This window comes from Anguilla rostrata, chromosome 13 (assembly GCF_018555375.3).
Source record: "Anguilla rostrata isolate EN2019 chromosome 13, ASM1855537v3, whole genome shotgun sequence".
Classification (NCBI taxonomy): domain Eukaryota; kingdom Metazoa; phylum Chordata; class Actinopteri; order Anguilliformes; family Anguillidae; genus Anguilla; species Anguilla rostrata.
Window position 1 is genome coordinate 5,557,533 of NC_057945.1, and position 11,209 is coordinate 5,568,741.

At 42.9% G+C, this 11,209-nt stretch overlaps 1 protein-coding gene across 1 annotated transcript; it reads right to left on the bottom strand.

Annotated features, from left to right (window-relative positions):
• Nucleotides 1-404: 404 nt before the first annotated feature.
• Nucleotides 405-5,513, bottom strand: LOC135238130 (blue-sensitive opsin-like). Its single transcript, XM_064305837.1, has 5 exons — nt 3,759-5,513; nt 3,200-3,368; nt 2,734-2,899; nt 1,921-2,160; nt 405-1,555 (listed from the first exon to the last, which is right to left on the bottom strand). Exons 1-5 carry the CDS (start codon nt 4,138-4,140, stop codon nt 1,433-1,435), a joined length of 1,080 nt encoding a protein of 359 aa, XP_064161907.1. The 5' UTR covers nt 4,141-5,513; the 3' UTR covers nt 405-1,432.
• Nucleotides 5,514-11,209: the final 5,696 nt, after the last annotated feature.

The following is an 11,209-nucleotide window of genomic DNA, read 5'->3' on the forward strand; positions in this document are numbered from 1 at the left end:
CCCTAAGGTTGACAATTGAAAGCCCTAACATCACCCTGCTCCCCATCAAGTAGTAGACTATGAACACACATCTTTGACAACTGCTACAGCCTTGTATATGTCTGCTGTACTTCAAACAACATATACTCACCACTGGACCGATTGCTTAAGATTCAAACTTTCTGTCAAAGAGATGTGATGGAGAGCAGGCTGATAGGGCTATCAATTAAATTTCCTGTCTTTTGTGGATTTTGGCAAATGCAAACATTTCACTTAAATCATATAACAAACAAATGGCAAACAAAGAATTGATTAAAATTTGTTTGCCATTTGTTTGTTATAGAATACCACAATGGATGAAAATCTAGATTACGGATGTCTTACACAAAGCAGAATGCAGAGTGCAGTCACTGACATCTCCAAAATCACGCTTCAAACAACATTTATTTTTAATGTTTTTTTTTCATGCACGTTATCTCTTTATTGCTGAATATCATACAGACTATTTTAATATCATACATTAGCATAAACAACACCACCTATTTAAAGTGTTTATTCTTTGCAAAATTATTTACAGTATTAAAATGTGTTTACTTTCAGGTGAAAAGCACCAGCTAAATTAAATGAAACCTGCTGTGACCCACTTTTTAACTGGAATAAAAGACTGTTTCAAAATGTTCTTTTTGTTTGAGATTGCCAGCAGACAATGAATATACTGTAACCACCTAACTGCACGAGGTTACTTTGATTTGTCTTCAAACCCTGTCCATTTCAAAAGAACAATGACTACCTAAGTTTGAGGAGTCATTGACAGATTCAGATTGAAGGTTCCCAGTGAACATTTTGGTGAAACGCTGTCCAGACGTTCAGGGGAACACCCGGCTACATTTTGTTGAAAAGTGAAAGTTTTCTAGCTGACTGGGACGTAGACAGGCTGCATCCGGGTAAAACCTGAGCTATTCTGGGGTTAACCTAGTTCGTGTGAAAACGCCTCTCCACCTAGATTTCCACCCTGCTAGATGTCTAGATTCCGGTTTTCATCCACAGAAGGACCACATGGCACTCATGTAAGCCACAGAACCAAGTAACACCTAAATCGGCCCTCCAGAAAACCTTCATAAGCACTACATAAATGCTTAAAAACACTTACGCCAGCCAAGAGCCAACAGACTGCCAACGCTTGTGCTGTACCAGGCAGTCATGTCCTATGAGTACCTACATTCTGATTTGGTGAGTCATGGCAGTGATTATGCTCCTAGGAAGGGGTTTTATCTTATTTATAATTGCTACCTAAAGGGTGTGATCAGAACAGATTATATATTATTATCTTAGTTCTGGCAAACAGTATAAGCTCTTAAGAATGCAGAGATGTGCAGAGGGAACTGGGCGGGCCAAGATTGTGAGCGCAGGTTGAGGCTGTGGTTCACAGTGAGGACGGTAGCGGAATGGTGGTTTAGGAGGGCGACACCTGACTTGTGGAAACAGAGGACACCTGGGTAACCTGTGAGGAAGACTCTTCCTCCTCCCCAAATGGATTCCTTCCACAGAAGATCAGCTTCATCATGCAGGAGCGGAACTGCCAGCAGGAAGTGGAGGAGGAAGAGGAAGAGGAATGTCAGAAGCTGGACAAACCTTGTTCTCAACAGGGTAAACATGAAATCATTGACACAAAGAAGCGTTGAAAACATGTTTTTGAAAACCAAATCGCCGATGACCATTTTAGCAACAGACCAAAGCTCTCCAGTGAAATAAAATGTTTTAGCATGTCTAAACAGTGTGCTCTGAAACAAGAGCAACCTATGGAAAATTGGCAATGTTTCATTTGACCGGCACAAATTAAAGAGTGTGTTATATTAAGTGACATATTTTTCCACATAAACGTGTAACATTTTATAATATTTCCTCACATTTGGAAGCCATGGAAGCTTCTCTGCAGCCTACCTGTTTATTCATGAAGACGTAGATGACGGGGTTGTAGACGGTGGAGGCCTTGGACAGGCAGGACGGGATGGTGGCCAGCCGCAGGTCGAAGGCCTCCCCGCGGTTCAGCACCACCCACAGGGCGAAGGAGGCGTACGGCAGCCAGCAGACCAGGAAGCCCAGCACCATCACCACCACCATCTTAGTCACCTCCCTCTCGGCCTTCTGCGTGGAGGCGGACTGCTCCTGAGCCTTGGCAGCCTGGCAGAATCGAGGATGACATCATCACGCCTGCCCTGCGGGCTGCCGTGGGGCAGCAAACTGGCAACACAGGAAGGCCCGGCCACTCTTTTGAGATAAATTTTTTGAAGTAATGAAAAACGGCTTTATTGTTTTCAAAAAACCTGAAAAAGGGTTTCAGCTCAAGGTCTTGGGAAAAGGGAAAAGGGTCCAGAAGTCTGTCACCAAATAGCGTTTGTGAAGAAAAACAAGTAACGGTTGATTATTCAATTTTGCGTTAAATTTAGAGACTGTGGTGAGCTCAAAGGGTTGGCACATTCTCCCCGTGTCTGTGTGGGTTTCCTCCAGGCTTTCCGGGTTCCTCCCACAGTCCAAATACATGCAGGTAGGCTAATTTGAGACTCTATAATGCACATAGGTGTGATTGAATGGTGAGTGAGTGGTGTGTGTGCTCTGTGATACATTGGTGGCCTGTCCAGGGTGTATTCCTGCCTCTCGCCCAATGCACGCTGGGATAGGCTCCAGCACCCCCCACGAACCCTGCCCAGGATAAGTTGGTATAAATAATGCATGGATGGGTGAGCTCATACTCGCCGATTTCAGTGTGAAGAGAAGCTGGCTGTAGCAGAACACGATGATGCTGAACGGAAGGATGAAGCAGAAACAAAAAAGGAAGATGACGTAAGACTCGTTATTGTACTTGTTGCCTATGGTGTACCAGTCAGGACCACAGGAGCATTGCAGGCCCTCTGGGATGTACCTGCAAAAGGCAAAGCAAAAGCAGTGTTAAATTAACATGTTTAACAATGTTAAATTAGAAAGTGTTAAACTGTATTTTAAATTACATTCAGTTAAGTTACACACAATTTTAATGTCTATTAAGTCTGTATAAAGTGGTGAGTGTATGTATGTGAATTATGTAGCTGATGTGTGATATATGCCAATAGAACTACCAATGTTCCTCTTTGATCGCTGGAGCAGCTTTCCATTTTCTGTATAGAGAATGACATCACAACTACCTTATCCCTGATTGGTGGGCCCGCCTGTGCCCAATACTCACCGACTCCAACCGAAAAACGGAGGGCAGGCTGCGCTCAGTGCAATGACCCAGGTGATGGCACAGCCAGCGAGTGCATGGGGGCCCTTGAAGGCGAAGTTTCCGATGGGCTTGCAGATAACCAGGTATCTCTCGAAGGCAATCACTGCCAGGGACCACAGGCTCACCGTACCTCAAACAGCACAAAAAAAAACCCCACTGTGAATACTGTGGTCCCATAATACACAAAGCAGACGTCATGAGGTCATCTTCCTATCATATCCTATGACCGTACCTTACGTGATGCAGTTAGTTTGGATAAGAGCGTCTGCCAAATGCCTGTAATGTAATGTAGTTTGACATGTTGGAAATGATCCCAAGGTTCCTGTGTTAATGAAAGGCTGGCTGATGCATTTATTTTATGAAAAATTAAAGCCAGGTGTAGAACGTAGTACCCCTACAAATATGAAAAACCCATTGCCCCTACCTCCCAGTGTGGCAGTGCCCCATTGCCCCTACCTCCCAGTGTGGCAGTGCCCCATTTCCCCTACCTCCCAGTGTGGCAGTGCCCCATTGCCCCTACCTCCCAGTGTGGCCAGGAAGCCTTCGATCTTACAGCCGATTGGCCCGAGGACGAAGTATCTGTTGGCGAAGGAGTAGAACGCGGTGGACGAGCCCACGGAAGACACCAGAAGGTTTGACACGGCCATGTTAACGAGGATGTAGTTGAAGTGGGACCGCAGCTTCCTGTACTGGGCGGTGCAGGCGATGGTGAGGACGTTGATGGCCGTGCCAGCAGCGAAGAGGAGAAACATATAGACGGCCAGGCTCATGAACAGCCCCGTGCTGCCCAAGTGGTCCTGAGGGACCAGGAATGGGCTGAGGGCGGTGATGTTGTTGGTGTCCAAAGGGATGGGGATGTAGAAGTCCTCTGGGAGCTCCTGCTGCCGTGGAACTGACCTCATTTTTCTTGTTGCTTAATGTCCAGCTGTTTACCAATACGACTAATACGAGTCTCTTAGTGTGTGCTCTTTCCCTTCAAAGATCTGGTTGATTTTTTTGTCTAGAACATGACAGGGAAAGGAAGTCCAGATTCCAGTTCCGTACACTGTTTTGCACGTCTCTGTGCAGCCACCTCCTTGTACTTCTCAATCGCGCCTTTGTTTGACTGACAGCATATTGAATGTGCTTTTATAGGCACCCCTGAAAGGATATCCAGTATGCAAAGGCAAGGATTTGACAAATTTATTAGACCCCTACTTACTTGTCTAATTTTTACCCCAGCTAATACGGATAATCCCATTCACAGAGAACAACAGTTCAGTATTAAAGCAGCAAACTAATCTGCCAGCAAATACTGTTAAGAAGGCTAATCGCACACGTTATATTGCCTGCTAATCGTCTTTTGGCAGGTATTATCTTTGGCTTTACCGCTACATCTTGCTGGTCAAAGTCACAAATGCTTTTGTCTGGAGCACCAACAACATTGTTAGACTCCCACTGCATATAAATAATTGTGCACCGTAGGTAATTAATAACATTTCAATGGCAAGCTGGTTCAACCCTACCGAGATGTCTAGAATGAAGTTTATCTAACTGCTGAAAAAGTAGGCTTGCTTTGCAAAAGTTAAAAATTAAGGTCCACCAAAATTTTCAATATCATCTTCACAGGCTTTTACTCGGCTTCATGCAAACCATCTGGACGAGATGCTAATCTAATCCAGCCTTGTCCCTCTGGCGTCAGTTCTGTCATGTCCTGCAACTTCCCCATCCACCTTCCTAATTCCTTTATCAGATTGACACTTAACGTTTCTGCCCAAATGACCTTCATGGTCTTCGCTAACTAATATACACCTCAAATCATGCATAGGAACTGCTTAGATTTTTCGTGGGTATTGTGTTACAGTAGGGCCAGCACGGTGCTGCAGTGGGTAGCACAAGAAGATGCTGAGATTGAATCCTGGTTGGGCCTTACTGTGTGGATTTTGCATGTTCACATGTTTGCATGTTTCCTCCAGGTACTCCGGTTTCCACCCACAGATCAAAGACATGCAGGTAGGCTAATCAGAGACTCTAAATTGCCCATAGGTATGAGTGTGTGAGTGAATGGTGTGTATGCCCTGCAATATATTGTTGCCCAATGCATGCTGGGATAGGCTCCAGCACCCTACCCGAAACCCTGCCCAGGATAAGCAGGTATAGGTAATGGATCGATGGATGGATGGATGAGTTACAGTAACCAAGCCACATATCAAGTGCAATACATGTTTCCAGACACTCAAACTTAAGTTACCCCCAATATTCAGAAAAATTATTATTGGACAAAAAAATTTTTTAGTTCCTTATTTGGAAATATATAGTTGTCATCTATTCATCCAGTACAACACAGTTTCCTCAGTATGGTAATAATTTTTCTATAAGCTTTGGTTATATAACATATATATTCATCATTGGATTTTTAAAAATATAAATTGAACTGTTATCAGGGACCTGTGGAAGTGCATTTCCTTAGTGTGGTGTCAATGGGACAAGGTCATTTCATTTTCCAGAATGAGGGGAATATATCAAGTGCAATTTTCCACCGTGGCCTGGAGATGCATCTCTTCAGACACTACCTTGACTAACTTGTACCTTGGTTTCATGTTGCACTTGTATCTTTATCTTGGTACTCTTTATCATATCTCTTGTTATCATGCCTCACTTCTAGCTTATGACTTGGAGCCATAGCTCTACTGACTTAGCCAATGCTTCACTGTGTGAACCAGACTTAATGTTCATGGCTACGGATAACCAATACCTGAGAATTGTACTTTATCAGACCTGTGTTTTGTAGTCGTTCCAACGACCTTTGGTATGCTCTTACTGCACGTAGTTTGGGGACAACGGCGTCTGCCAAATGAATGTAATAAACGAGGGGGGGTGTGAGGCGCAGTGTTTGGGGACCGCAAATGCCTCCGCTTCCGCTCTCTCTCCGGCTTAACCCCGTTCTCTCTTCATTTGAGTGACCTGTGGGCTGATCTCTTAAGTGGCTCAGGGTAGCGCTAAGGCTCTTAACGGAAGGCCTCCGGGTTGTCTGGAGGAACACCTGAGGTGAGCCTCTCCTCTCGGTTCACAGCCCTTAAGAAGACCTTTGCACACGGCACCTCTTGTGTAATGTTAAATGAGGCTGCCTGTACTCAGCGTCAGTACGCCCAACCGTGGCAGACATCTTACAACGGTATAGATAGTACATTTTAAAGTCTTAAACGGCATGTATAAACACTGCCAAAAAATGTATAATATCATGACTACATATTTGTCACACTAAATGGTTTCAGATCTTCAGATAAAATGTAATAATAGACAAAAGGAACCTGAGTAAACTAAAAACATATTTTTTAAAAATTTCATTTATTAATGAAAAATGTTTTCAAACACTATATCACCCATGTGAAAAACTAATTGCTTCCTTAGTTACTCAGTCAACCAGTAAACCAAATTTAATTTATAATTAGATTCAGCTGATGGAATGGAGCCAGGCTTGATTGCAGCCCACCCTGTTAAATCTAAACTTTGCTTATATTGACACTTACCATCAGAGTGAAGTAGTTACCACAAAGTTTATACAAGCGCACACTTCCACAATTAAAATATATCTGGATGTATGAAAAAGGGTTACAAAGCCATTTCTATGGCTCTGGGATTCCACCGAACCACCGTGAAAGCCATTATCTTCAAACAGTGGTGAGTCCTCCCATGAGTGGCCGACCTGCCAAAATTTCTCCAATTTCTTGCATTTCCCACAGCAGAAACTCATCTAGGAAGTTTCAAATGATCCCAGAACAGAAGAAAAGAACTGGAGGCCAAAATTGTGTGTTCTATTCTGAGCTGGGGTGCTAGTGTGGTACCCTTGAGCAAGGTACTCAACCTCAATTGCTTTAGTAAATGTCCAGCTGTATAAATAGATTGTATGTAGAAATGTACTCTGTAAAGTCCATCTGGAAAAGACAATGGATCTGCTAAATGCCCAAAATTGTGCCCAGGTAGTGAGACTCAGTCATACATGTTTTCTGGTGGCTAAGTCATTGCGTTTTGAGAGTATACTTTTCATTAAATGACGCAATCCATAACAATACATACCAGTAAATGCATACAGTATATTAGTTTTACTGTACAAATACCACAAAATATTGGTTCATGTTGTTTAAGGAGAACAGATGACCGCACCCTAAAAGTCACACAGGTGATGATGCATTTCCCTCCAATGACAGTGATTGCATGCGGAGGGAAGTGGCTAATTTTAAAAATCGTACTGTATGAGACAACAGTTATATTCTGGCAAATTAGCGATTTGTATGTTGTTATTTGACTATACTGTAGCATTTATGACATTATGCATGATGAATAAACTGTCATAATATGTTTCCTGAAAGATCGCCAAAACAGGTCTGACCTCCCTAACAGAGGTGGTGAGAATTCTGCGCCATATTATAAGCAGATGATTAAATCTGACTTGAGAAAAAAACAGAAAGTTCAGACTCACTCTTATCAAACAATGATTTCCATAAGTGTTAGAACTGTGAAGGAGTTATACACACTCTCTGAGTTAAATGATGGAGAGACAGCAAAACACCTTTAGGTACACTTCTGTTTTTTTCAGGACAAAGGTCATAATTAGTGCACCAATCATTTCACACCAATAATCTAATGAGGATATTATTAGCTACAGATAATCCAGTGGATTACCTTCCAATTTCCTGCATGTGAATGTACTGTAATTCCAGTTTAACTTCCTGTTGTCACAGTCTGGTCTAACCTACAGTAATTGGCCATATGTTTACAGTATGCGCAGGAACACTGTACCAGGCTTTTCCATGCGATTTAGTTCTAATTGGTTTCAATTAACAGTGTGGTTATGCATGTTTTAGAATTATAAAACATTTTTTAAACTATTTTTTTTTTGTAGTTGCGCATTTTATTAAAGCTGGCATGTATTTACGGAAATGGCTTTTTTAAAAGCCAGCTCCAGGAGGCAAGCTATTCCTTTAAAAAAGTAAAGTCCCTTTTCCACCGCATGGTACCGGCTCAACTCGACTCGACTCTACTCGACTTTTTTGGTTTTCCATCAAGCAAAAGTTGTGGATAGTACCTGGTACCTGATACTTTTTTGGTATCACCTCCGTCGAGGTTCCAAGCGAGCTGAGGCGATACCAAAAGATGACGTGAAAACACTGCAGACCACTGATTGGTCAGAAACGGCAGTTTCATGCGGCGTCGCTATGACGACCAGCTACATTGATGGGGTGCTATCTGCAGTGGAAAACGAAGTACCTGGTACCAAAAGTGAGTCGAGTTGAGCCGGTACCATGCGGTGGAAAAGCGGCTTATGAATCAGTGTGCTGGTACTATACTATACTATGCTGTAGTCCATCTGCAAGCTTCAACATGTTGTGCGTTCAGAGATGCTCTTCTGCATACCTCGGTTGTAACGAGTGGTTATTTGAGTTACTGTTGCCTTTCTATCAGCTCGAACCAGTCTGGCCATTCTCCTCTGACCTCTGCCATCAACAAGGCATTTTCACCCAGAGAACCTCCGCTCACTGGATATTTTCTCTTTTTCGGACCATTCTCTGTAAACCCTAGAGATGGTTGTGCGTGAAAATCCCAGTAGATCAGCAGTTTCTGAAATACTCAAACCAGCCCATCTGGCACCAAAAACCATGACACGTTCAAAGTCACTTAAATCACCTTTCTTCCCCATTCTGATGCATGGTTTGAACTTCAGCAGATTGTCTTGATCATGTCCACATGCCTAAATGCATTGAGTTGCTGCCACGTGATTGGCTGATTAGATATTTGCGTTAACGGGTGCAGTTTGCAGTTCAACAGGTGTACCTAAAGAAGTGGCCGGTGAGTGTATATCCACATTATATTAAAGTCAGTTGCTACGTTTCCATTGGATTGTTATGGTTAATTTACCTTAGAGCACTGAACACACTGACTGTGGTTTTATTTTCCATGTAAAACAGCCTCCATGGCAGGTATTTTTAATTTTTTTTTTTAAAACAGCTTTAATTGGGGAAGGTGGTCTGTAATAGTTTTGCCAAGCCCCATCATTAGAATAAGTTTATGACCAAATAGATTCATGACTAAATAAAATAAGTTAGATGCACACGCAGACCTTCATCAGGACAGAAGACATGGACAGAGTGGATTTTAAAAGGTCACGTGACAGGAAAAACACAGCATACCGAAATTCCCTCTGAAGAACATGATTCATTTAATCTTCACTCAGGTTTTGTTGTCTGTGCAGTTTAGCAAATTTCTGGGAAAAGGTCCAGAACATTAGTGCTCTGGATTAGTGCGCACTAAAGGACAATCCATGGAAATTAATATCCGAACTTCGCCCACCAGATGGCGTCAGTTCCCCATTTCCCCCTGTCGGGCTCGTTTCCTCGTCTTTTATTGATTGCATCATTGGTTTTTGTCTGTTTGCATGCGTTTTGTCATTAGATCGTTTCATTAACCTGTTTCACTGCGTATTTAAGCTCTCTTTTTCTTGGTTACCATTTACCTTCTCCATTTGCTGTGTTTATTCCTTGTGTCTTCCATGTTAATTTGTGTTTCACAGAGTCTTTATTTTTTAAACTTACCTTGCCTCCTGGATTTCTCTGCACAAGGTCCTATTTAAATTATCCACTGTGACCAATATACAATTTCTAATGCTCACAAGAAGTAAACGCTACATTTTTGCAGCATTGAAAAGGTGTTACTGCCACCTAGTGGCGACTATTTGGACCTGCTTTTTAAAAGTTGTAAAATCCTTCTGGATTCATACCCTTTAGACCTGAGGGTTCCCACCCTGTTCCTGGAGCTCCACCATGTAGGCTTTCATTTCCACCCTAACCTGGCACATCTGACCCCGCTGATTATCAGCTGAACAAGATCTCTAGCTGTTAAATGAGGTGCACTTTGTTAGGGTTGAAAACAAAGAACGAAAACCTACCGGGTGGTAGATCTCCAAGAACAGGGACGGTTTTACCACTGCTTTAGTAAACGCTAGCCACACTGAATGTCATGATTGAATAATTCCGGACCTGACTCTCTCTATCTGATTATGCGAATGAAAGAACTACATGTTATGACATGCCCAGCTTTAAATTTCAAAGACAAAAATATAACTTGAATCCGTTACATTTACTCTGGACAAGCCCTCCTGACTGACCATCTTTACCGACCCTCCTTACGGACCATCATTACTGACCCTCCATACTGACCATCTGTACTGACCCTCCTTACTGAACCTCCATACTGACCATCATTACTGACCCTCCTGACTGACCATCTGTACTGACCCTCCTTACTGAACCTTCACACTGACCATCATTACTGACCCTCCTGACTGACCATCTTTACTGACCCTCCATACTGACCATCTGTACTGACCCTCCTTACTGAACCTTCACACTGACCATCATTACTGACCCTCCTGACTGACCATCTTTACTGACCCTCCATACTGACCATCTGTACTGACCCTCCTTACTGAACCTTCACACTGACCATCATTACTGACCCTCCTGACTGACCATCTTTACTGACCCTCCATACTGACCATCATTACTGACCCTCCTGACTGACCCTCTTTACCGACCCTCCATACTGACCATCATTACTGACCCTCCTGACTGACCCTCTTTACCGACCCTCCATACTGACCATCTTTACTGGCCTTACTGACCCTCTTAATTAAAGCAGCTGTGCAGTAGGAGCTACCATCTGAATTAACCTAAATTCATGGTGATAATGAATGGTGAGCAGGTTGTTACAGTACATTCAGAATTTTCATTTGTATTACTTAATTATGTTCTTACCAAGAGAAAAGACTGCGATAGCTGAATCTTATTCGGACTCGGCTTGGATAGTACTAAGATAGCTGCCCTCCTGAGGGTGAGGGTGACAGGCCACAGCTCTGATGTTGTGTTACCCAAAAGGTGTTACTTACCTCAAGTTTTTTGATTTGTTTAATCTCCACGCAACTCATTAAATGGGTTG

What these genes read in the sequence shown, in the direction of transcription:
- LOC135238130 (XM_064305837.1), bottom strand. Translation starts at nt 4,140, where the DNA reads ATGAGGTCAGTTCCACGGCAGCAGGAGCTCCCAGAGGACTTCTACATC. An exon ending in CTTCCTGGCCACACTGGGAG is followed by an intron (nt 3,369 to 3,758) that starts GTAGGGGCAATG and finishes GTGCTGTTTGAG; the next exon opens with GTACGGTGAGCCTGTGGTCC. An exon ending in CCGTTTTTCGGTTGGAGTCG is followed by an intron (nt 2,900 to 3,199) that starts GTGAGTATTGGG and finishes TGCCTTTTGCAG; the next exon opens with GTACATCCCAGAGGGCCTGC.